This window comes from Antedon mediterranea, chromosome 7 (assembly GCF_964355755.1).
Source record: "Antedon mediterranea chromosome 7, ecAntMedi1.1, whole genome shotgun sequence".
NCBI lineage: Eukaryota > Metazoa > Echinodermata > Crinoidea > Comatulida > Antedonidae > Antedon > Antedon mediterranea.
The window spans coordinates 49,599-75,671 of NC_092676.1; the positions used below are offsets into that span (position 1 = coordinate 49,599).

The 26,073-nt window shown below is 31.5% G+C and overlaps 3 protein-coding genes across 8 annotated transcripts in view; 1 reads left to right on the plus strand and 2 right to left on the minus strand.

Moving 5' to 3' along the window:
- The first annotated feature begins 3,646 nt into the window (after window positions 1-3,646).
- LOC140054854 (DNA-binding protein RFX6-like) lies at window positions 3,647-11,682 on the plus strand. The gene is made up of 17 exons (XM_072099948.1): window positions 3,647-3,737; window positions 4,021-4,156; window positions 4,257-4,380; window positions 5,382-5,443; window positions 5,561-5,638; window positions 6,469-6,496; window positions 6,983-7,090; window positions 7,260-7,337; window positions 7,510-7,673; window positions 7,763-7,922; window positions 8,572-8,713; window positions 8,816-8,910; window positions 8,991-9,105; window positions 9,227-9,346; window positions 9,882-10,496; window positions 11,159-11,359; window positions 11,510-11,682. The coding sequence occupies exons 1-17, from the start codon at window positions 3,647-3,649 to the stop codon at window positions 11,680-11,682; spliced, it is 2,490 nt and encodes an 829-aa protein (XP_071956049.1).
- A 3,411-nt stretch (window positions 11,683-15,093) lies between these two features.
- On the minus strand, window positions 15,094-16,029 carry LOC140054855 (G-protein coupled receptor 12-like). Its single transcript, XM_072099949.1, has one exon. The coding sequence runs from the start codon at window positions 16,027-16,029 to the stop codon at window positions 15,094-15,096; it is 936 nt and encodes a 311-aa protein (XP_071956050.1).
- Window positions 16,030-16,355: 326 nt separating this feature from the next.
- LOC140053859 (dihydropyrimidinase-like) overlaps window positions 16,356-26,073 on the minus strand; it is a 29,422-nt gene continuing 19,704 nt past the window's right edge. For 4 of the 6 annotated variants that reach the window (XM_072098585.1, XM_072098584.1, XM_072098580.1 and 1 more), the window contains exons 9-17: window positions 24,794-24,950; window positions 24,286-24,427; window positions 23,889-23,972; window positions 23,685-23,771; window positions 22,266-22,358; window positions 22,086-22,172; window positions 21,612-21,786; window positions 20,314-20,334; window positions 16,356-17,882 (exon numbers count right to left, since the gene is read on the minus strand). In XM_072098585.1, coding sequence (XP_071954686.1) covers window positions 17,797-17,882; window positions 20,314-20,334; window positions 21,612-21,786; window positions 22,086-22,172; window positions 22,266-22,358; window positions 23,685-23,771; window positions 23,889-23,972; window positions 24,286-24,427; window positions 24,794-24,950 — 932 coding nt within the window. In that variant the 3' untranslated portion in view covers window positions 16,356-17,796. Of the gene's footprint in view, window positions 17,883-20,313; window positions 20,335-21,611; window positions 21,787-22,085; window positions 22,173-22,265; window positions 22,359-23,684; window positions 23,772-23,888; window positions 23,973-24,285; window positions 24,428-24,793; window positions 24,951-25,739; window positions 25,861-26,073 lie in introns of all 6 variants that reach the window. The other 2 variants (XM_072098581.1, XM_072098582.1) reach the window with 2 other exon arrangements.

Sequence of the window (26,073 nt, forward strand, 5' to 3'; positions counted from 1 at the left end):
ACCAAAATGACTATAGTTGAGAACAGTTTTAAACGGGATCGTACATTAATTTTATTTGTTGTATATTGTTAAGTTTATCCTATTCTTTATCACTGTGCTCAAGTATACCAAAATGACTATAGTTGAGAACAGTGTTAAACTACATCGTACATTAATGTTATTTGTTGTATATTGTTAAGTTTATCCTATTCTTTATCACTGTGCTCAAGTATACTAAAATGACTATAGTTGAGAACAGTGGTAAACTGGATCGTACATTAATTTTATCCTTTGCTTTACTGTGCTTTGATTTGATAAGCAAGTTTGGTTGCCCCGCCCCCATATGCTGCCTACTAAATTAGGATTCCCTAGCTTTTCTATAAAAATTGAAGTACCCAGAATGCACGTTATACGGAAGTCATAGTCTTGTAAAATACAGACACAATAGTTTTTATCGTATTGTTTTCATTTAAATATCACTAAGATTGTCTTAAACTACAAACAACTAAAATTAGTGAAGGTATGCAAGTGTTTCTAAATGTTTACTACTGGTAGTATTAATACAATTTGGATTATATCATTTTCCAGAAAGGTAGAAAAAACATAAAATAGTTGAGAATTCTCAACTAGCCAGGATGGTATAGGAAATATAGCTCCTTTGGAGTACCACACCACCGCCGCGGCGCCCTCTATCTCTGGAAACCTGCTCTACTTGGCCAAAACAGTATAAGGCTAATAAATAGAAAGAAACTTTCATTTATGATGGTTTTCTTTCACTGAAAACCAGCATCCATCCGCCACAGTGTATTTCAGAGAAATATTTTATTGTTTTTAAACACATTAAAATCGTAGTGGTTGATTTACTAAAGTCTCCAAATATGAACCCACCAGTGCAGACAATCCAAGTTACGTGCCTGGCCAGTGTCATGAGTTTCAATCTGAATGTGATTTAAAATAGACCACTAGACTAATGATTAGTTAAATATTTGTGGTTCAGAAATATAGATACATTATTGGCGGTGTCTTTGAATTCGATTATAGTGATTTGATATCAGTGAGTTGTATTACTGTATGATAAGTATTGTTATGATAACCTTTCATTCTTCTCGCAATTAATCATTTTAAATCAAATTTTATTTTGTTATATTGGCTTAAGAAGTCTCAATCAAACAATGTACAATAAATAATCTTTAAGTATTGGTTATCGATGATAAATTCATAAGTTTTCGACAGAATAGCCTGTAATCGACAATTATTCTTAAGTTAATGAATTGCTATCTAATCCAGAGAATTATTATAAAATATTTTGATTGTAAATCAAATAGATAACTAGAATGGTATTTTTTATAACAAACCTTTAACAATTTTTAATAACTATGATGAGCTAAACTTAAAGATGATTGATATGATACTCCTTATTTTCAGTTGAATGCGTTTAATATTATTATGTAAATAATGGTGATCAGGGTCGGATTTAAGAGGGTAATATATGGTAAATAATAAAAAAAAATTAAATTAAGCCAGTATTCCTATACGTCGGCGGAGAGGGGGGGGGGAGTTATGGGGTTGGGTGTGTCTGTGTCTCAAATACTGTGATACTATACTATATTCATATAGTGTATCATATTCATACCCCCCTCCCCCTCCCCCTCCCCCTCCCCCCATTTCTAAATATACCGCCCTGGTGATTATAGTCCAATGCGTCAATTCGTTGCACCCCACCTCCTCCTCTATTTCTAAATATATCCGCTTTGGTGGTTATAGTCAATTCGTTGCGCCGCAGACCCCCCCCCCCCCCCCCCTCTCTCTCTCTCTCTCTCTCTCTCTCGCCACCACACCATTTCTAAACATATCCGCTTTGGTGATTTTAGTCAACTGCGTCCATTCGTCGTTGAACTTTGTCCTCTATCATAACCAAACTACAATACAACTACACAGCCACATGTTAACCAGCATTTGCCCAAATTGGATGGAACGTGAAATGCAGATAACCGGTAATTATTACTATTTAATACAAACTAATTGTTTTAAGGTTTGCATGCAAAATACAAACACTATTATAGTAACGTCAGCAGGTATGTAGTAGCCTACATCATGTTGTCGTTTTTAGAAACATGGTGCACAAAAAATCTGAATTAATTAAATTATTTTTTTGTAATTAATTTGTGAATAAGTACAATCGTATTTTAGTTGCTAACCAAGCTATTTGGTTGGCTATGTTTTCACATATTGTATTAGGCCTAATTTAGATTATTATTTTTCAATAATTGAATAATTCTTCAGGTACAAGGGTTTAAGTAATGTTATAATGATTTTAATGTATTACATTTATCCACTCAACGTACAATTCTTCAGGTACAAGGGTTTAAGTAATGTTATAGTGATTTTAATGTATTACATTTATCCACTCAACGTACAATAGATAATAGTAAGTGTGAGTGGATGGATGCCATCATAAATTCGAAGAATGTTAAGTTATGCCTCACAGTTAAAAAATAATATTGATAAATTATAAATATTAAGTTGTTAAATATAAGTTGAATATAATAAATAAACATGATGTTAGGGCAGGAAGATGTAAAATAACTTACTAACTATTATATTAATTTTATTTTACATCAATATAATACAAGAGGTAGCAGTCTGAATTTTTGAGTACCTACTTTTAAATCAGTTGCTCATAATACGTTTATCTTTGCAGCAATTAAGAATTGGAATGCCCTGCCTAAAATAATAAAACAAAGCAATTCTATTGAACATTTTAAAAATAAAAGTTAAGGAATATCTTAGAATTAGAGCCCGTGAAAGTGAATCAACGGTAAAGTATGATTTTATATATAATGCCAATTATAAGTATGTTATATGTATTGTAATATATATATATTTTTTTGTTATTGTCTTTTTAAATTTGTTATTGAGGACCCCATTGGAAATAAGTCTCACATTGAGACTTCCATGGGCTATCCTGCATCTCTGTTTTTGTATTTTCAACATTTTTGAATTGTATATATCTCTGTTTCATAAACTGTGTATGTCTTTTTAATGAGATGCTAATAAATCAAAATCAAAATTTGCGGCGCTCACTAATGTATGTTATATAATAGATAATTATCAGGGCCTATTTATAAACCTCTACCAGGTGACCAGTTGTGTAATATATATAATTATCAGGGCCTATTTATAAACCTCTACCAGGTGACCAGTTGTGTAATATATATAATTATCAGGGCCTATTTATAAACCTCTACCAGGTGACCAGTTGTGTAATATATATAATTATCAGGGCCTATTTATAAACCTCTACCAGGTGACCAGTTGTGTAATATATATAATTATCAGGGCCTATTTATAAACCTCTACCAGGTGACCAGTTGTGTAATATATACAATTATCAGGGCCTATTTATAAACCTCTACCAGGTGACCAGTTGTGTAATATATATAATTATCAGGGCTATTTATAAACCTCTACCAGGTGACCAGTTGTGTAATATATATAATTATCAGGGCCTATTTATAAACCTCTACCAGGTGACCAGTTGTGTAATATATATAATTATCAGGGCCTATTTATAAACCTCTACCAGGTGACCAGTTGTGTAGTATATTTGCTCGAGAAAAACTGAGCTCCACCTGGTATTGACATTGAGTTAATTCACACTGAAAATATGAAAAGAACATCATCTGTGAGTAAAGCTATCAGCACCAAAGAAACAAGTGAAGCAATCATCGGAAACAAAACGACGTTCGATAATAATCGTAAGTTGTATTGAAATATATATTTATATATATACACCGGGGTAAACCCCTACTCGTCTCGAAAGATGTACTAGGTTCTTTAAAGTGCACATGAGCTAGATGTGTACACTGTCTTAACCGCTCGGCCACTCACTCACGCCACTCACTCACTCACTCACGCCACTCACTGATCATGTATAAGTATTAATCTTAGGCCTATAATAAGTTGGTATTTAACTTCGATTCTATTTTTTTTAATATATATTTGTTTTTCTATTTTCATTCATTGCATGTTTTATTTAAGGAAATAAAGTTAGCAAAACTTTTGAAGAATTAAAAGAACATGGAGGGGATACTCGTGTTTTTAAACGAGCCGCTAAGAAAACGGTTGCGCAGATAATAAAGGATAAGAAAAAACAACAAACATTAACTATCCAATGGTCAGTTTTTAACTTACTATACGAGTAACACTAATACCTATACCTGAAAAACATTTAAAAACATCACATTATATTCATTTAATGTCAATAATTAATGCAGGTTAGACGAAAATTACTGTGTATGCGAAGGAGTGTGTTTACCACGCTGTATTCTATATTCACATTATCTGGATTTCTGTGAAAAGGAACATTTAGAGCCAGCATGTGCTGCTACATTTGGAAAGGTAATATAAATATACATGAATTAAATAGTAAAACATTTAGAGCCAGCATGTGCTGCTACATTTGGAAAGGTAATATAAATATACATGAATTAAATGGTAAAACATTTAGAGCCAGCATGTGCTGCTACATTTGGAAAGGTAATATAAATATACATGAATTAAATAGTAAAACATTTAGAGCCAAACATTTAGAGCCAGCATGTGCTGCTACATTTGGAAAGGTAATATAAATATACATGAATTAAATGGTAAAACATTTAGAGCCAGCATGTGCTGCTACACTTGGAAAGGTAATATAAATATACATGAATTAAATGGTAAAACATTTAGAGCCAGCATGTGCTGCTACATTTGGAAAGGTAATATAAATATACATGAATTAAATGGTAAAACATTTAGAGCCAGCATGTGCTGCTACATTTGGAAAGGTAATATAAATATACATGAATTAAATGGTAAAACATTTAGAACCAGCATGTGCTGCTTCATTTGGAAAGGTAATATAAATATACATGAATTAAATGGTAAAACATTTAGAGCCAGCATGTGCTGCTATATTTGGAAAGGTAATATAAATATACATGAATTGAATAGTAAAACATTTAGAGCCAGCATGTGCTGCTACATTTGGAAAGGTACTATAAATATACATGAATTAAATAGTAAAACATTTAGAGCCAGCATGTGCTGCTACATTTGGAAAGGTAATATAAATATACATGAATTAAATAGTAAAACATTTAGAGCCAGCATGTGCTGCTACATTTGGAAAGGTAATATAAATAGGCCTATACATGAATTCACATTTAGAGCCAGCATGTGCTGCTACATTTGGTAAGGTAATATAAATATACATGAATTAAATGGTAAAATGGTAAAGAAATCAGCAGAGTAAATACAATTCCACTTGGAACATAATGTTTTCTGTGTTTTTAACCATAACTTGATTGTTTACTGAAAGACGTAGTTATGTATAGAAATATATTGTATTATGGTTTCAGACAATACGGCAAAAGTTTCCTCACCTTACAACTCGACGTCTCGGAACAAGAGGACATTCAAAGTGAGTCCATTGATCCACATTTAGTATATTTATTGATAATAAACATTATAAACAGTTTTTACATTTTGGTAATAATTATTATTAGTAAAAAGTTAAATCTTGCGTTCAATTATTTAGGTATCATTACTATGGAATTGGAATTAAAGAAACAAGTGCCTATTACCACTCGGTGTATTCTGGGAAGGGACTGACAAGGTACTATTCAAAATAATTTAATTTATTTTATGTTCAGTTCGCAATAGTAATATTAAATGTTTACTGTATCATTGAGATGCTTATAGCTACACGACACATTTCTAGTAATGAGACTTTAGATTGGATTTTTTTATGACAAATTACTCTTGTTGTATAAATACCGACCAATATGAAAGGTTGAAAACACGAATACACTCAAGAAGCGAGGACTAGTAATCAATTTGGATCGCTGTTGAACCAAATGATTGTTAAGTCAATATTTGTTTGATGATAACAAGCAACTAATCTGCTGTTTTAAAGTACAAAACACATGCAAAGAAGCGTTTGTTAAGAGTGTATACATCTAAAGCTGTTTGATTTAATCTTTTATGACATGGTTGGGTTGAAAGTCCTTTCGTTAGGCATGTTACTACATTTTTAAATCATAATTTCTATTGGTTACTTTATAAGTATATGCACACACCCGATTATCACATTCTATTTATAATCAGATTTTTAGGTAAATAGTTATCTCATAATTTAAATTGTTTGTGGAATTTTTGAATTAAACGTTAACTATAATTTTAGAATCGTTATAAGTACCTTTAGCCGTTGCTGTGTGTGTGTTAATCTTGTTATTTGTATTGTTTGTTGTTGAAAATGTATTATAATTTAGACTAACTAGCTGGTTCATTCATCATTGATGTTCGGAAACATGCAAAGCCATGTGTATTAGACAGGCCCTACTTAAAGTGCTCATTTAATGATCATGATTCAAGATTCAATTTTATTTTAAATTAAAATGGAAATAATATGATGATTTAGTGTGTATTATTGTGTTTTATCAACAGATTTTCTGGCGCCCGATTGAAAAGCGAGGTAGGAAAAAATACTAATTGATTAAATCATATTAAAATCTTTTCAATGTACCATAATGATGGTATAACATATAATTAAGTAAAACTTAATTATTTCAATTAAGTATTAAGAGAGAATGCAATAAAGTAAAATGTGCGTCCACCGTAAATCTTAGTGTGGAAACAGATTTGTTAAAGGAGCGATCGAACATAGAAGGAACATATCGCGGAACAAGTTGGGTAATATAAGATGAACGGACAAAATAAGCTTTAATTGCTAAAACAAGGATATTGAAGAAATTATGTTGTTAAATAGTGTAGTTAAATAACATTTTTTTGGTCTGGCAAACTCAGTGAGTTTTTTAGATCAGCAGTAAGGACAAAATGTATTGGTTTTTTTTCTTAGCACCCTCTGTTTCATTTTACTGTATCACTGAATTGAGAAATTCATAATATAGAAATAAGTCTGCGGAAAACATTTTATTTATATTTTATATGCGTTTTTAAGGGTGGATTCAGTAGAAAATACTCGTTAGCATCAAAGACCGGAACTTTACTCCCAGATTTCCCCTCTGTTGACGATATGATTCTGGAAGCCGAGATAGAAAGAGACAAGGTATGTTTAGTATAGAGGGCAGTATAGCAAATTGAGTGTCAATGAAGTAGTCACCTTATGAACAAATGTGTATTGCTTTTAAAAAAATCTAAGAAAACTAAATTATTACAAAACTAAATTAGGATTTGTGAAATACTGAATGAATAAATTTAAATTTCTTGTTTATAAGCTTCAAACACTGTTAATGATGTATAAGACACACTGCCAATGTATACTTGACACGATTATCAACAACAATATTGAAGAGGTAAGCAATATAATTCGTTTTATATTTCGTCAATTAAAACAGTGGCGAATTTAGTATCTAGTATCGTCTGCAAGCCAAATTGTGTTTCAATTCTACTCCTAATTGAATTTCGATCAACTTAAACATAATTCTGAATAATAATAATAACGTTATAACTTTAACTTCAATTTAGATTCCTATTTTCTTACTGCATTTTTGGCAAGGAATGCCAGATCATCTGTTACTGTATTTAGAGAAAGAGATAGTTTTGGATCTTGTAGCTATCTGTGACTCAATTCTATATAGGACAACTATTGAAATATTGATTCCTGCAACAATGCAAGAAATGTCAGAAGAGTGAGTTATATTATAATTTACCGAACAACTTACGAATTAGAGGTGATACAGTGTAATCCTTTTCCACTAATTACTGACTTAAAATCCAGTCTTTTAGCTGACATACGAAGTTTTTCAAAGCAATGGGAAGATTGGATGAAAACATCACTTGAAAACTTACCAGATGCGTTGTATCAAGTGAAGATGCCTGTTGCAAGGCGATTCGTGCTGTCTCTCAAAAGACAGGCATCATTTTTGCATTTAGCTCAGGTTCGTCATTCTGACTGAGTAAAAGAGAGAAATACATTTTGTTAAAAGCTTAATGAATATCATCATCATCATTTTGCTATGAATAATGTGTCGTCGCTATTATTAGGCCTACAGTTATATTTTATAAAAATATGTATTTAATTAAATCAATTTCAACTTAATCTTCGGAATCTTTGGTCTATAGAAACTAAAATTACATATAAATGAATTAAAAATAAAGAAGACTGTACTACTACTCATCTCGGGACTCCACCTGGTGGATTTGACTTATATAAGACTGTACTACTACTCATCTCAGGATAGCACTCCACCTGGTGGATTTGACTTATATAAGACTGTACTACTACTCATCTCAGGATAGCACTCCCCCTGGTGGATTTGACTTATATAAGACTGTACTACTACTCATCTCAGGATAGCACTCCACCTGGTGGATTTGACTTATATAAGACTGTACTACTACTCATCTCAGGACTCCACCTGGTGGATTTGACTTATATAAGACTGTACTACTACTCATCTCAGGACTCCACCTGGTGGATTTGACTTATATAAGACGTGTTGTTCACTTGAATTGAGTCTACACATCAGGCCATATATTGATTGAATGATTATGATTTTTTTATATGACTTTTTGTTTGTAACACAGACCGCTCGTCCAGTACTTTTTGATCAAGGAATCGTAGATCATATGATAAAAGACATGGCATTTATAGATACTAATTGTATTGATTCTCATGTGTTGATTGGTCAAACAAACGACGACTCTGATACTGAACTGAACACAGAATGTGAGTACATTGTCACTCTTGTTGTTTTACTGTCACAAAATGTGTTACTAATAGTTACCGGATATGTTGTTTATGATAATATGATGATTTTTCTTTCTATAGTTCTTCGAGAATTTAGTGAACTACTTAAAAAGCAGGCTACCGTAGAAGCATTTACAGATTGGCTAGATCAAGTAGTTGAAAATAAAGTTTTAAAGGTGACTATATTATCAGGCATGATGCACGGATAGGCCTAAGACATTTTAAAGTATTATGTGAATACGATTATTTATTTTAGAACAAAACTAATGGACAGACGCTTAAAAAGCGGGCACAAGAATTCCTGCTGAAATGGTCATTTTTTGGAGCACGTGTTATGCACACTTTGACATTGAATAATGCAACAAGTTTTGGTAAGATTGATAATAACAGTGATTAGCCTAAATTGATCATTTGTTAATAATATGCGTTCATGGGAGAATAGCCGGCCAAAGGAGCGACAGTGTGTCAAATAATCTGTTTAATTTCTTGCAGCATCATTCCATTTGATTAGGATGTTACTAGATGAGTACATATTACTGGCTATCGAATCTCAGTTCAATGACGAAAAAGAAACTGAACTTCATAATCTTATTCTCAAATATAACAACTCTAGTAAGTATCACATGTTGGTGAGTTGCTCTCAGTATAAAGAATCAAAAATTAAATTTTTCTTAAACGTAACACAGTGGATCTCACATTCACGGTGGGTCCTTAGGAAAACATTTTATACTAATTTAATATAATATTCAATTACTATTCATACGGTACCGTACTGTATAACTATAAATGGTGCTATTCATACGGTACCGTACTGTATAACTATAAATGGTGCTATTCATACGGTACCGTACTGTATAACTATAAATGGTGCTATTCATACTGTACCGTACTGTATAACTATAAATGGTGCTATTCATACGGTACCGTACTGTATAACTATAAATGGTGCTATTCATACGGTACCGTACTGTATAACTATAAATGGTGCTATTCATACTGTACCGTACTGTATAACTATAAATGGTGCTATTCATACGGTACCGTACTGTATAACTATAAATGGTGGTAATTCATATTATTTTTTGGTGACTGGTGGTTTTATTTGATTGATAGGCTATCATTGAAATAATTGTATATTTGTTTACAGACCGTAATGTTCAAGTTAAACCACTTTCGATTCAACCGAGTACGTGTTTCGCGGCAAATAGACCACATTCTCTAAGCAATAACTTTCCTGCACATCATCAAGCAAATATTAAACGTGAGATAACGGCACAATATTCGCCTTATACGGGAATTAGTAGAGATTCGTATGCAACGTCTGCATATCCGTACTCTTACAGTGGTAGCCAATTTGCAGCTCGTCGAATGGTAACACCACCATTGTCACCTGCAGCAATGTTTAATAGACATAGTAGTTATTATGTGAATAATGATACTAATACTTTTATTGGACAGTCCCCTGCTGCAGTAAGTTACTATCATGAAGGAAACGAATACCAACAATGTTCTCATAGTTCATATGAGCATTATCATCAAAATAGTGCATTTTATCATCATTCTAGTAGTTTGCGTCATGGCTTCAACATGATTTATCCTTCTCAAAGAACTGACTACCAAGATCAACAACAATATGATAATAATTCGTATTACGGAAGTTGCGCAATTGGACCATCAACCACTTCAGCCTATTATACAACAGATATGTATTCTAATATACAATATTATGCGATTAATAGCGAAAGCCAAGTAAATTCAGAAGGTATTATGATTTGATTTGATTTAAATTAAAAAAAAAAACATTTTAAAAAACACAAAGTGATAAACAATTTTCCAAGATAGTCCAAAAAGCTTATTAGCTGTCGTTGGGATTCTTGTACAAAATACAATGAATCTACAGTGTATGTTAAAATTTACAAATTATACGGCAGTAATTATAAGGACTCCAATGAAAATACGCTCACTACTTTATGTTAGCTATATTGGAAAAATTCTTTAAATGTCTTTATTTTTTTATGAATTAAACATAATTTACCACTTGATTAGGCCTATGTTTTCAGTTCGCGCACGTCAACACCACTAGGCCGCCCCTAGGTTCATAAAGTTTAGGCTAGACCTGTTATCGCTAAATGTTGGTCTTAGGCTATAGTAGTCATATTAAGGCTTATGTTCTTCTAGAGCTATTAATATAAAACGGTATCCTAGTATACTAGTATTTTAAGGTAATATACTTTTAGCCTATTTTTTTATTGAATTTACCTTGAGCACCTTGTCCTCTTTCCAACAAAATTCTGCACTGGTCAGATGTCTGAAGTACGTACAATTTACATATACAGCAGCTGTGCATCATCAAGCTCAGCAGTGCTACAAACCTACTTGGTAGTTATACAATTATCAATATCAAGTACATTTTCTGTTTTTCAGAATCAAAAACAAACAGTTGCAATTATGATCAACGAGCAGTAAGGAATGTCGAACATACACCTGCTAACAGCCACACCACTGCTGCTGCTGAAGCCAATCACTACGCATATGAGACCACAGACCCTCTCAACCTTTTAGATTATACCCAGCAAAAACGAAATTCAAAACGTTTTACAATGTATTCTGATGATTTTCTTCCAGGTAAATGTAATTTGTTTTGTTTATGAATTAATTAAATAAGAAATCAAGTATTGAGACCAATGCGCCGGGTGCGCGCCAGATAAGAAGTGATGCCAAAGTTATGCGTTAAGATAGTGAAAATAGTTCCTAATTCTAATATTTTTATTCTAGAAAGTCAAAACATGGTAAGCATACACTGTCGAAAACCAAACAGAAATGAATGCTATAATTTGCAGCAAGAACACTTTTCTGGTACAGTTGAACCTGATCGAATTGTTTCACAATCTCAAAATGAAGACCGACCAACAAGCCTACCGTCTATCAACCTCATGTTTGTGCCATAATAGGCCTACTTTATCTCCTCACGGCGGCGCCAGGAAGAGGCATGCAATTGACGGTAATTCAACAGAAAAAAATGATAAAATACAAACACCACGAGCTCTGAATCTCTCACCTCTCTACCTGGAGTTCGAATCTCTATAGACTTTTTTTTTATCAATACCCATTTAATTGGTTTACGATTAAATCGGTCGCGTCTGAAATCGGTCGCGTTCGAAATCGGTCACGCTATTTTGTATGGAGCGAGATGCATGCTAGCGGGATGCATGCCAGCGGGATATACATTTTCTTCGTTTATATAGATTTAATTGATATTTTTTAGGAACTAGATTATTTATGTGGATATTTTTTATTTGGTTAATAAATATTTATTATCAATCATTTTTTTTTTTTATTTCACAGGTCTCGGAGAAGGACTGTGTCTTTTTAAAATGGCCATTTCTAAACACGTTTAAAATATTATATTAGGCATATAATAATTTACCTCTATTTTATTATGTACTGTAATTAATATTATATAGAGAATATACGTCTGTGTCTTTTATTATGCAAACAATTACGTAAAATTGAACAATTTATTTAAAAACAATAATTGTTACAATGTATAGTCCGTTAAAAGCCAGCGTATCCATTTTTATACTTATGCATGCTGTGGCAGATATATCATATCCATGTCGTTAACAACTTACTATTCGATCACCGTATTTTTATTTCTATTTTATTTATGTCCGTGCGTTATGTAGGATAATGATATTAATGATATATAATGATTATTATTGTTGAGACAAATCACGTGTATCTTTTTATTTCTAATGTTTAAAATAATTTGTAGTAAAAATTATTATTATATGCGGATCGTTAAAAGGCGAGTTACTGAAATAAACCCCCAAATAAGCCATATCGGAGATGCGCCTTCTATGATCGCGCAGCCGTTAACTTTACGTTATTTTGCTGACGGGAATTCCCCTTTTAAAAAAAAACACGCACTAGTGTGTAAAATCATGGACAAAACACGTACGATTGTTGTCCATGGCCAGGTAAAGATGACTAATAGGCCTATTACTAATAACCATACGTTTGAAACATCTATAGGCCTCCTGCACGTGTTTTTGTGAAACCTAGTTCCATGTGAAACGTAATTTACGTATATACGTCGGCGATATTATAGTCTTTAAAATGAATAGGCCTATCTTTTATTTCTTCATTTATAATAATCATTTAATGTAAATAATTAAGTACAACTCAGTGTCAATCATATTCCTACTGTATAGGCACGGTAGATTGATTTTAACGGCATATAATTATCTATATTTTTTATTATTATTATTATCCTAAAACCATGCTCACGTCAGAGTGGCGGATATCGAACGTAAAAATCATCGTCATGCATCGTCTTCCTTTATTGAGCTGGTATCCACTTGCCGGTATAGAACGAGTTTCGTAATTAACTGTAAAAAATACGCAATAGGCGCGTCTACTTGTATAACTATTAAATTATTTCAATATTTTCAAAAATTTAAACAGTAGCATGCCAATCTTTTCAAAAACTTAAACAATATTCAATAAAACATTTTTAAAACGATTTTTTCTAAACGAACACATTACAATTATTCATTGACACCCACATTCAAAAAATGAAAACACAAATTATTTATAAATAATGAGATAAATATTCATATTTACTGTACTTAAAAAATAAAGATCGAGGTAAAAAAAATGTCAACAGAATCAATTATTAGAAATTTCAATATTCAAAATTAACTAAAGCGTTTTGATTGAAAATGTATCTAGTGCGCCCCATACAAATTAGCGCGACCAAAATAAAACGCGACCGATATCTAACGTAACTAATGTGATAAAAAGCGTATCTAGCGGCGCTCCATACAAAATACCGGATGTTGATTTTATCGCGACCGATTTCAAACGCGACCGATTTCAAGCGCGACCGATTTCATCTGACACCCTTTAATTTAGGCATGGCCGTAAAACTGGTATAATACATCACCTCCGAGGAAGCTTACCACAGCGCCTTTATTTTGTCTATAAATAAAATTCATAATTCACTCTCTCTCTCCTCCTGTGTGCTCTTCAAAACATACGTAAAGTCTCTACTAACTTTCTTAAGTGAGTCATTATCACAGTCAATATTTTGCTTTTTTTTAACTACTTGCCTTTTTTCATGTTCCTTTTGTCAAAATAAATGAAATGCAAAGAGTAACATTTATGTAAATAGGCTACATTTACCTCGTTTCAATGTCATTAATATAAACATGTTTATTGTACCTTGTATTCTATTGTATTTAAACACTCGACTAAATCACTGTTATGTTGTGTAGAATATTAAAGTTTAGAAAGTCTCTGTGCACCTCTTTATTATTGAATTTTATTTACCTCCGCCAAGGAGGTACTGTATATGTAATCGATCGCGTGTGTTTGTTTGTCTGTTTGTTTGTTACTTGGCCAAATTGAAAATTGGCCAAGTATGTTGATCTGTTTGGTTTGTTTGTGTGTGTGTTTGTTTGTTTGTCATCACTCTAGCGCTTCGAATGACTCCAAATTACTACCATGTCACCTGGTGCAAGGACGACACTGCCCAATTTTGGTTAAAATCTGGACCACGGTCCCAATTCTGGACCACTTTTAAAAATTATTTTCAGACCTGCTAGTGTTAAAAGATAGGACAGAATTATCAAAAGCCGGTGAGCAGTCTTAAATTAACATGTAAACTAAAATTGCATTTTCTTGAGAACTACTTCTCCAAAAAACTTCATTTTTGTACAAGAGGCAAGAGTTATAATTTGTGATTTGTAATTTTAAAACATAAGTTGATTTAATATACAGGTTTTTTGATGCGAATAGTTTAAAAACCTAATTCTTTTCAAATTCACCCGTGTGTTTGTCGCGTTGCTGTTCTATTGTTAGTCGACTGAAGCTATTGTTAATATTGAAAGGCTTGTTACATAACCATTACACCAAACTCGCATACACATGCTTGTAGTGAAATTAGCCTAAATCACAAACAGCATTAAGACACAGACAAATATATATATTTTTTCCCGGAGAAATCTTATGTAGTAAAATTTTACAGTAGGCGGAGGTATGCACTCTCGGAGGGGCTTTCTAGTTATTATATTAATTGAAATAATGCTAATGACTCAAGTTTACGTTTATTTTAATTCAACTTTCCGTAAACATAACAATATAAATTTCCGTTTTAAAAGCAAAACCGTTTCCAACTTCCGAACAATGTTGAAATGTAGAAATTATTTTATTATTACTCCTAATTTACACGTTATTATGTTGTGTGTTTGAATACCGAAGTTGTATGACTTAATTACCGGTACCCATTCTTAGAAATTCTCTTTAATTAAACGTTATAATTTGTCTTGTTTCCCGTAATTTTAACATTATTTGCATTAAAAGCGTGTGTCCAATGATCGACTTGTTGCAGGAGTTGAACTGCTTTTATTTGAAGTACTTGATATCATTAGTCGTCGACAGCGAGTGTACACATCTCTGCTACTATAACAATATATGAACGGATTAATTGCTGAATTTGATATTACTAATACTTCACCAAACCACGTAAACCAGGCATGTTCATCAATATCCAAAACACCAAAACCAAGTAGAATAAATTTCAGGATCACCGGTGTCCAACAAATAAGAAATGCTCCAAGTATCAATGCTGTTGTTCTAACTGCTTTGAAATCTTCATATTTGTTATACTGCGGCGGTATCGCTAGGTTTGTTCGTCTTCGGTGTTTGATTGCTTCTTTTGCAATATTTATATACAGGATAATCATAACAATAAAAATGAAAAAACATACGTGGCCACTAACAAGCATTTGTACGTTCAGTCCTTCAACACTTAGCTGGTAACAAGAATGAATAACATCTTTTTCTAACTCCCAGCAGTAAGGAATAAGACCAAATAAAATCGATGTTGCCCATATCCCAACAATTGTAAAGTAAACCTTTCTAGTAGAAACATCAGTTCTATATTTAAAAGGTTTTATTACTGCCATGTAACAGTCAATTGTCAACACAAATATATGCAAAAAAGACGCGAGACCAGTGACCATAAGTGGACCATACATAATCTGACACTCTTCTGAGCTGATGTTATTTAAGTTGCTTCTAGATAAAAATCCACGCATTGCACATGGTACAGATACAGCACCCGTGATGAAGTCAACAAATGCCAAACTGGCAACTAATACTATCCTTCCAGTTCGGCGTACATGACATCGGAATATTGCTACTATAATCACTGTATTCTCAAAACAAATTGCACATATTAGAGGTATATAAACCGAGAATACAAAGATGATTGAATCTTTAGAATCCATGGCTATCAAGTGGGATTGTGTAATGTTTTCAACGATCGAGTCCATTCAGTATTTTCAGTAAATGAGAACGAGATATTGTTTAGTTCTATCATCAATAGAAATCCGGATCTTAATTAATAATCTGAGGGTATTTTGCATACATACAAGCTTGTCATTTGCTACAGTAATATCCAAACGTCACGTATCGTACAATAACCGTCGTCAAGTTACACTCTCGTCGTATCCGCTTATAATTCGATTGCCAGCATTAAGCAATGTCAGGTTACAAGTTAAATTAAAAGTTGAAAATAACCATCTCAAGACTAAATAATAAACAGGATCCAAAATTAACGACATCATTTTATTTAATGATTTTGTATGCAGATGATCTACTAATGCAGCTTACATGATCTTCAATATACACAATACAATCTTAACAGACATAAAGTAGTCATTTTGTATGCAGAAACTACAAAGATGTGGAAGATATAGTAATATAATTATAAAACTCCCTTTTATCCCAAAATCCAGAATAAATAAATAATACTTTTATTTTTCAATCAACACCATCATGAATAATTAAGTAGTGAAATAATTAGAAAAAACTACATTTCCATTATGAATATATTTGCCACATAGACAACCATATTAGCTGACTACAATAGCTTCAAAAGACAGTGTTTGGTCAACTGCTGAAACTAAACAGAATAATTTGAAATAAAAAGTTGATAAAGGACATTTCAATCAGTAATGAAGAGATCTGTATAATGTATACACCCTGTAATTATTGATTTATATACCTGAAATAATAATCTATCCGCCAGTCGGTTTATATTAATTTGATTATTACTGTATAATGTATGTAATAATAATCCATCAATAATAATAATAATAATAATAATAATAACAAAATTTGATTATTACTGTATAATGTATGTAATAATAATCCATCAATAATAATAATAATAATAATAATAATAACAAAATTTGATTATTACTGAATAATGTATGTAATAATAATCCATCAATAACAATAATAATAATAATAATAATAAATTTGATTATTACTGTATAATGTATACACCTGTAATAATAAACACAAGGTATACAACTACCAATTTTCTCTAATAAAATTATCTTATATTTTTTATAAGGTAGGTTTTGTAAATAATTCTCCATTAATATTACTATTATAATGTTTGAACATTTCTGTATTCCAAACCATACAAATTACTTAATGCAGTATCTTTCAATTAAGACACTCTAAATACTTTGGACACAAACATGCCACAATGAATCGTACAACTAATTACAGACAGAATAGAGAAAACTTACTTGTTATGTCAAAGATTTTTGTAAAGATAATTTAATATAAATAGTTTACAAATTAATAAAACAGGCATGAAATACAATTTACAATCCCAGCACAATTAGTCGACAATGATTGCTAAAACATTAATAACTAAATAAAGTTACATTAAGCATGTTTTTTGTTGTTTAAATACACAATTTGTTTTTAGGAAGATTTCAAATCCAAGATGGTTATTTATGTCAGTTTACTATCTTGCGCCCTCAAACACTAGTAAACAATTAACATACCCATAAAATTAATTATTTAAAACACTGGGTCTTCATTATACCATGGAGTAATTAATTATTACTCCATGATTATACGATATATGTGCTCGCTGTGTGTAAATGAATTCACTTACTTCCACCACATATTAGTATCATACATAGCAGGCACATAAAAGTAAGCTTCAAGTTTAAAATGTAGTTAAAATGTCTCTAAAATGTGATACTTGATTGGCCTCCTGGAGGTGCAAGCACTTTATGTCCGACCTTTGATTTCACATTGTCATCCACTTGGTTTCCTGAAAAATTACATCCTATTGAGTTAGTAAGTGATCAGGTTGATACTTCATATGATGAGTCACTCTGGGTAAACTTGCATTTAAGAATAAAAAATAAAACAACCCATGATATATGTGTGCATGCAATCATCACAGTATTTCTCAATGCTTCATTCACAAAGAATCTTTTGTTTGTTTCAAGAATGCCTACAATGTTTTAATGCTTACTGACATTGTAAAAATGTTTCCTCATAAAATCAGTTTTCTTGCTGATTATAACAAAGTATGTACTATGTATGAAATATGTTGTGATGTTGTAACTGATTATTATGTTGTAACTACTGCATCAATAATTTCGATATTGTTGTTGTAAAAATAATAAAAGTATAAAGAATGGCAATAAATAAGAACAAACTACTGACAAAAACATAATAAAACAACACAGAAATAACAGCCCAGAAAAACTTATTATTTCAACAATCAAGCATGAAAGCCTCTGAACAAATACACACAATACACTATCCAATTCAAACAACCAGTCAAAATGTTTTCAAGTTTTGGTGGTGATGCCATTTTAAGTCAAATTGGGGGGTGGGGTGTATAACTGGTCTCAGTAGAAGAAAATCAAGATCTGAATCCTCAATGAAAATTGATGGTAGGCTCAGCAGGATGTATATCCTACGTTAAGTCAGTATTAGTAGATGGAACACACTATAAATAATGATTTCAGAGACATTCTGTCGATCTTCCATTGTAACATGACAATTGATACTTTTCCCCTAATAATTCACTCATGTTTTCATAATAAAGTGTCTGTTACGTTATGTATGATCACACTCATGTTTTTATAGTAAAGTGTCTTACGTTATGTATGATCACACTCATGTTTTCATAGTAAAGTGTCTTATGTTATGTATGATCACTCATGTTTTCATAATAAAGTGTCTGTTATGTTATGTATGATCACACTCATGTTTTCATAGTAAAGTGTCTGTTACGTTATGTATGATCACACTCATGTTTTCATAGTAAAGTGTCTGTTACGTTATGTATGATCACACTCATGTTTTCATAGTAAAGTGTCTGTTACGTTATGTATGATCACACTCATGTTTTCATAGTAAAGTGTCTGTTACGTTATGTATGATCACACTCATGTTTTCATAATAAAGTGTCTGTTACGTATGTATGATCACACTCATGTTTTCATAATAAAGCGTCTGTTACGTTATGTATGATCACACTCATGTTTTCATAATAAAGTGTCTGTTACGTTATGTATGATCACACTCATGTTTTCATAATAAAGTGTCTGTTACGTTATGTATGATCACACTCATGTTTTCATAATAAAGTGTCTGTTACGTTATGTATGATCACACTCATGTTTTCATAATAAAGTGTCTGTTACGTTATGTATGATCACACTCATGTTTTCATAATAAAGTGTCTGTTACGTTATGTATGATCACACTCATGTTTTCATAATAAAGTGTCTGTTACGTTATGTATGATCACACTCATGTTTTCATAGTAAAGTGTCTGTTACGTTATGTATGATCACACTCATGTTTTCATAATAAAGTGTCTGTTACATTATGTATGATCACACTCATGTTTTCATAATAAAGTGTCTGTTACGTTATGTATGATCACACTCATGTTTTCATAATAAAGTGTCTGTTACGTTATGTATGATCACACTCATGTTTTCATAGTAAAGTGTCTTATGTTATGTATGATCACACTCATGTTTTCATAATAAAGTGTCTGTTACGTTATGTACGATCACACTCATGTTTTCATAGTAAAGTGTCTGTTACGTTATGTATGATCACACTCATGTTTTCATAGTAAAGTGTCTGTTACGTTATGTATGATCACACTCATGTTTTCATAATAAAGTGTCGGTTACGTTATGTATGATCACACTCATGTTTTCATAGTAAAGTGTCTGTTACGTTATGTATGATCACACTCATGTTTTCATAGTAAAGTGTCTGTTGCGTTATGTATGATCACACTCATGTTTTCATAGTAAAGTGTCTGTTACGTTATGTTTGATCATAAAAACAAAATGTACTACGTTATATTAAACAGAATAGTGCTACAAAACAGGCAAGGAAAGAACCATACATGCATTAGCATTTTGATGTACACACATACTGTAGCAACAAAATACAAATTAATAGCAACATTTTGTGCTTATTACCACTAGTTTATCATAATTGTACATTTTAAATAATTATTGGAATTTTTTTTATTAAAATATTTGTTTTTGTAGAAAAAAACCACATTATTTAAAGAATTGGTTGATTTCTTGTTTTACATGTACATTTATGGTTTATTCATGCATTGATGAATTATTCATTTTTAATGATGAATTATTCATTATTCTAATAAATTATTTAAAGATTAAACAGAATGATAGGTAGTAGGGCTTGTGAGTTACCTTTGTAACGGGGTCCCATTTCTGATTGACCAGGTCAAAGGTAAAAATAAGAGGGAAAACAAGGTATTTCATTATTTCACAAAATCAAAAATATAAAAATAAACATTTCATGTCAATTTAATATTTAGAATCACATTTTAAACATGCATGGGAGCAAAATGTGGTTAATAAATAAATAAAACAAGCAAATGCATACAAAAAAAGAAAAAAACACTAAAATAGTAGGTAATCTGGGTTTTTGTAGTTATGCAATTTTTTTTTAGAGGTTCAAATTAAAATATATTGCTAATATTAAACTATCAGAATCAAAAATGATAAAGTTATTTTTAAATTATTATTCAAACTCTGGATGCCAGGAGTGAAAATGACAGTGAATTAGTTTTAATGCTAAGTAGGGAACTAAATTATATTAGGGATTGGATTAAATTACAGTGAATTAGTTTTAATGCTAAGTAGGGAACTAAATTATATGATTTACTTTCACATTGGATTAAGCATTAATATGAAGTTAGTATGTACAGAATAATGTGTAGTTGTTCAAAGAAGATGCTTATGTAAGTATTAGAAAGTACTATATTATTATTAATCAATGATATTAATAAATTGTGGTTAGTAACATCAACATTAGTAACATGCTTATAAATAATACATTATTGGCATCAGGTATGGCATGTTTATATCTTTAATTCAGGTCATAATTGTTGTCATCAATAATAGAATGGTCATTAGTAATACTAAAATGAAGGTGGTAAAACAGATTAATTTCACATATTACGAAAATCTTTGAAATTGTATTAGTAAGAATTTTTCAAAAAATGTTTGAAAGAATGTCCAAAACAGAGAACGTTTGAAAGAATGTCCAAAACAGAGAACGTTTCAATTATTAAAGAATGTCCAAAACAGAGAAGGTTTCAATTATTTACATGAAATTATCAGGTTCTAAGGCATATTGTATTCTACATAATGCTTATGCTTGTTTGACCACCTGGGGGCGCCATAACCTTCAATGCAGTACGGTCTTTGATGTTATCATCTGTTTGAGCACCTGATAGGAAATATGTATGGATGGTGATATCAAGATAAATAGACATACATAACAATGAAAACAGGAGAAGGAGTGATCATGCCACATAAGTACAAACATGCCATTTACAATCACCTTATTTTGACAATAATTCATTTTTCAGAGACAGGGTTTTTTCAGTTTCCTTCTTTTATGGTTTCAGATACAAATTTGTGTTTAATTATACAGTAATTATATAAGTATAATAAAAAGTGTTTGACATGAATAATCCTACCTGATAGACTGAATCCAGAAGCATGCAAATCACGATGGCCATGGCGTGTTGCTGTTCTATCTTGGTTTTGTGTTTGCTTTGGAGCAGCTTTGCTAACACTATTAGCAGGTGCATTAGCAGAGTTCCAAACAGGTCCATCATAGGCTTCACGATCTACACCCACTGGTACTCTCACCTATTAAATAATCACAGAAAGCATAATGTATTGATCTAACCACAGAGGAATCTAACATACTAATAATGCTATAAACTTTACATATCTATGTATATTCACTTTATAAAGATCTTTCATTAATCACAGTTTACAATATACCAAAGATTGTTCTAAGCTTTAGTAAAATACTTTTTGTTATACAAACTACATCACACAACATAGTCACTTCCCGATTATGTTGTGTTAATATGGACATACAAAATGTTCCGGCAGCAGTAGTTACCAAGTTAAAATACTAAAAAAAAAGAAAATCAACTAACTTTATCCCTGATTAGGATCTTGGCATATGCTTCAGGTGCGTGGACAGGTCGTGAAACAAATCGGCCAGCACCTTGTGTAACATGAAGCTGTAAAACAACAACAACAGTGTTAATATCAAATATGAGTTTAGTTTAGCTTAGTTAGTCTATAATTATAGAAATACAGTTAATAAAGAATACCTGCTCATCTTCCCACACAATTCTTCCATTGCTAATGGTTATGAGTGGCACTCCATGACAAACCATTCCTTCAAAGATATTCATAGTCACAGCCTATACAAAGAGAAAACATACTTAAAGTGTTAACAAAAGACTCACGATGGTAAGTGTTGAAACAAAATTGACTTACATGATGGTAAGTGTTGAAACAAAATTGACTTACATGATGGTAAGTGTTGAAACAAAATTGACTTACACGATGGTAAGTGTTGAAACAAAATTGACTTACATGATGGTGAGTGTTAAAGCAAAATTGACTTACACGATGGTAAGTGTTGAAACAAAATTGACTTACACGATGGTAAGTGTTGAAACAAAATTGACTTACATGATGGTGAGTGTTGAAACAAAATTGACTTACATGATGGTAAGTGTTGAAACAAAATTGACTTACATGATGGTGAGTGTTGAAACAAAATTGACTTACACGATGGTAAGTGTTGAAACAAAATTGACTTACACGATGGTGAGTGTTGAAACAAAATTGACTTACATGATGGTGAGTGTTGAAGCAAAATTGACTTACATGATGGTGAGTGTTGAAGCAAAATTGACTTACATGATGGTGAGTGTTAAAGCAAAATTTACTTACATGATGGTGAGTGTTAAGCAAAATTGACTTACATGATGGTGAGTGTTGAAGCAAAATTGACTTACATGATGGTGAGTGATAAAGCAAAATTGACTTACATGATGGTGAGTGTTGAAGCAAAATTGACTTACATGATGGTGAGTGTTGAAGCAAAATTGACTTACATGATGGTGAGTGTTGAAGCAAAATTGACTTACATGATGGTGAGTGTTAAAGCAAAATTGACTTACATGATGGTGAGTGTTAAAGCAAAATTGACTTACATGATGGTGAGTGTTGAAGCAAAATTGACTTACATGATGGTGAGTGTTAAAGCAAAATTGACTTACATGATGGTGAGTGTTAAAGCAAAATTGACTTACACGATAGTGAGTGTTGAAACAAAATTGACTTACATGATGGCGAGTGTTAAAGCAAAATTGACTTACATGATGGTGAGTGTTAAAGCAAAATTGACTTACACGATGGTAAGTGTTGAAACAAAATTGACTTACATGGTGAGTGTGGAAACAAAATTGACTTACATGATGGTGAGTGTTGAAACAAAATTGACTTACATGATGGTGAGTGTTAAAGCAAAATTGACTTACATGATGGTGAGTGTTGAAGCAAAATTGACTTACACGATGGTAAGTGTTGAAACAAAATTGACTTACATGATGGTGAGTGTTGAAACAAAATTGATTTACATGATGGTGAATGTTGAAACAAAATTGACTTACATGATGGTGAATGTTGAAACAAAATTGACTTACATGATGGTGAGTGTTGAAACAAAATTGACTTACATGATGATGAGTGTCCTTTGAAATTGTTCTGGTTGCATTTGGATCCCAAATTACAAGGTCAGCATCTGAACCAACTTGAATTACTCCCTGAAATAATACAATTAAATACAAAATATTCTCTAGAATTCATGTAAACTTGAGTAGTACGTGAATACTTGGCATAATGTGCTATAATCCTTAATATTAGATTTATGAAATGTTTACCTTCTTTGGGTAGAAATTAAATATTTTAGCGGCATTGGTACTTGTAACAGCTACAAATCTACATGGATCCATCTTTCCTGTATACTGAAAACAAAATATAAATAATACATCTGAAAATAAACAGTAATCTTGTATAACATTAAACTAATAGACAGTTAACTACTGTGAAAAAATGGTCATCGTCGTAAAAATGTTATTTTTAATAAAACAATAATTATAGTATATGAAATACACATTTGTTTTTAATACACTACAGTTTTCATCAAATTAAAATAACATACATAATTTCTTGTTAAAACCTTTTGGAATACAAGTAATAGTATATGGTACAATCACTAAGAAATTAAACAATTATAACAAATGTGATTAAGAATAAATAATTATCATTTTTGCTTACCACACCCTTCTCCCATATGATTGACATTCTGTCTTCAACTCCATTAACACCATTGGGAATCTTTGTGAAATCATCTCTTCCAAGAGCTTTTTGATCAGGATTGAATGTACAATTATCTGTGCCAGTTAGGTGCAGATCGCCACTATATAAACAAATAGTTTGGAAATCATTGACAAATTATATTAGATATGGGATGTACAGTTAAATATCATTCATTAAAAAATCATTCGGTTTAATGTTTTAGGCTATGTTTCCAAAAAATGTTAACCAATCAGATAAGTGCGTATGATCAAACAATGAGAACACAATTTGTCCTTAAGGTCAAAGGTTCAAAATTATTGCATTTATTAGATAATTATCTTATTTGAATGAGATAGTTATCGGTTAATTTTTCTCTAATGGAAACTGTTTATCCTCGTTTCAACAGGATTTTATCGGTTAACTATTTTTTAATCTATCGGGTATTTTTTGCATTTTGCGGAAAAACAGCCTTAAGTAAAATACTTACTTCGCTAAAAGATCCATTAGATAGCCTGGTGTGGTAACATCGGGTCTAAGTGGAGGGCCCATAACATAAGCTGCAGCATGTTTCCAGTCTTTGTCCCAATAATGGGATCCATCAACCCCTAAAGATGCTGCAATTGGTTCCCCAAATACAACTTTGCCTACAACCAATTAATAATAATAATACAAATTTGTAATGTGCCAATTCCAGCAGTAAGTGGATGCGCAATGCGCGGTGTATGAGAGAGCTCAATTTTTAAAAAAAAGATGAGTTAAAGATGAGTTTTCAAGGCAGATTTAAAGGCGATAGTAGAAGAACATGATCTAATAGAGGCGGGTATGTCATTCCATAAGCGAGAGGCAGCAGAAGCAAAGGTGCTTAGGCCATACGTTAAAAGTCGGAATGGAAAGGAGATTTTTTTAAGACGAGCGAAGGCGACAATACCATTAATAAACAATTGAACAATGCAAATTAATGAATCAATGACATCATCAAACTATTACAAAACACAAATTGTATTAGTTTTTACAAATGAAAGTGTAATATTATTTCAAATTAACTGTACAAAACTACAAATGAAACATAAAACAATTATAAAGTGTTTGTTTGGCCAAATAACCAAGAGTGTTAAAGCCAATTTAACATTATAATGAATAATGACATAGCAAAATACACTTACAACACCTATAATTTAAATTCAAATTGTTATAATTTATTTTTTTTATTTTTAATTTTTTAAAGAAATTTAAGGAAAAAAATAATTTAATAAATGATTAAATACTGCAAGTCTTCTACATGTTTTGGTTGGTTTAAAACGTCTAAATTCGACAATAATATCTTTATTGCCAAAACATAATATACAAGAGATTACAAAATTTTACCAAAACATCATCATACACAACATTACATCATGCAATGCACATTAATTACAGCATATATCAAGTTCTACCTCTCTGTCTAGCAGTAGCAACAGCATCAGCTGTTCCTTTGCTAGTGATCCGTACAATATAAAGTGGGCAGCCAGCCTGATTGGCCAGACAAATAGCGTTATTCACTGCTGCTACCTCAACCTTTACCGTCATAGCAAGAAATTAATAAATAAAATTATGTTAATAACAAAATTGTATAATAATTTGAAAACTTGACTTCACACAGTAACTCTTTATGCAATATCAACCAGTATCAAGTATAACACAATTAAATAGTATTTCTATACAATTTTGAAAAATTACTGAATGACAAACTATGTAATTAAGTCAAATAAATAAATAAAAACCTGATTT

What these genes read in the sequence shown, in the direction of transcription:
- LOC140054855 (XM_072099949.1), bottom strand. Translation starts at nt 16,029, where the DNA reads ATGGATTCTAAAGATTCAATCATCTTTGTATTCTCGGTTTATATACCT.
- LOC140054854 (XM_072099948.1), top strand. Translation starts at nt 3,647, where the DNA reads ATGAAAAGAACATCATCTGTGAGTAAAGCTATCAGCACCAAAGAAACA. An exon ending in ATGCAAGAAATGTCAGAAGA is followed by an intron (nt 7,674 to 7,762) that starts GTGAGTTATATT and finishes CTTAAAATCCAG; the next exon opens with TCTTTTAGCTGACATACGAA. An exon ending in TTGAAAATAAAGTTTTAAAG is followed by an intron (nt 8,911 to 8,990) that starts GTGACTATATTA and finishes TATTTATTTTAG; the next exon opens with AACAAAACTAATGGACAGAC.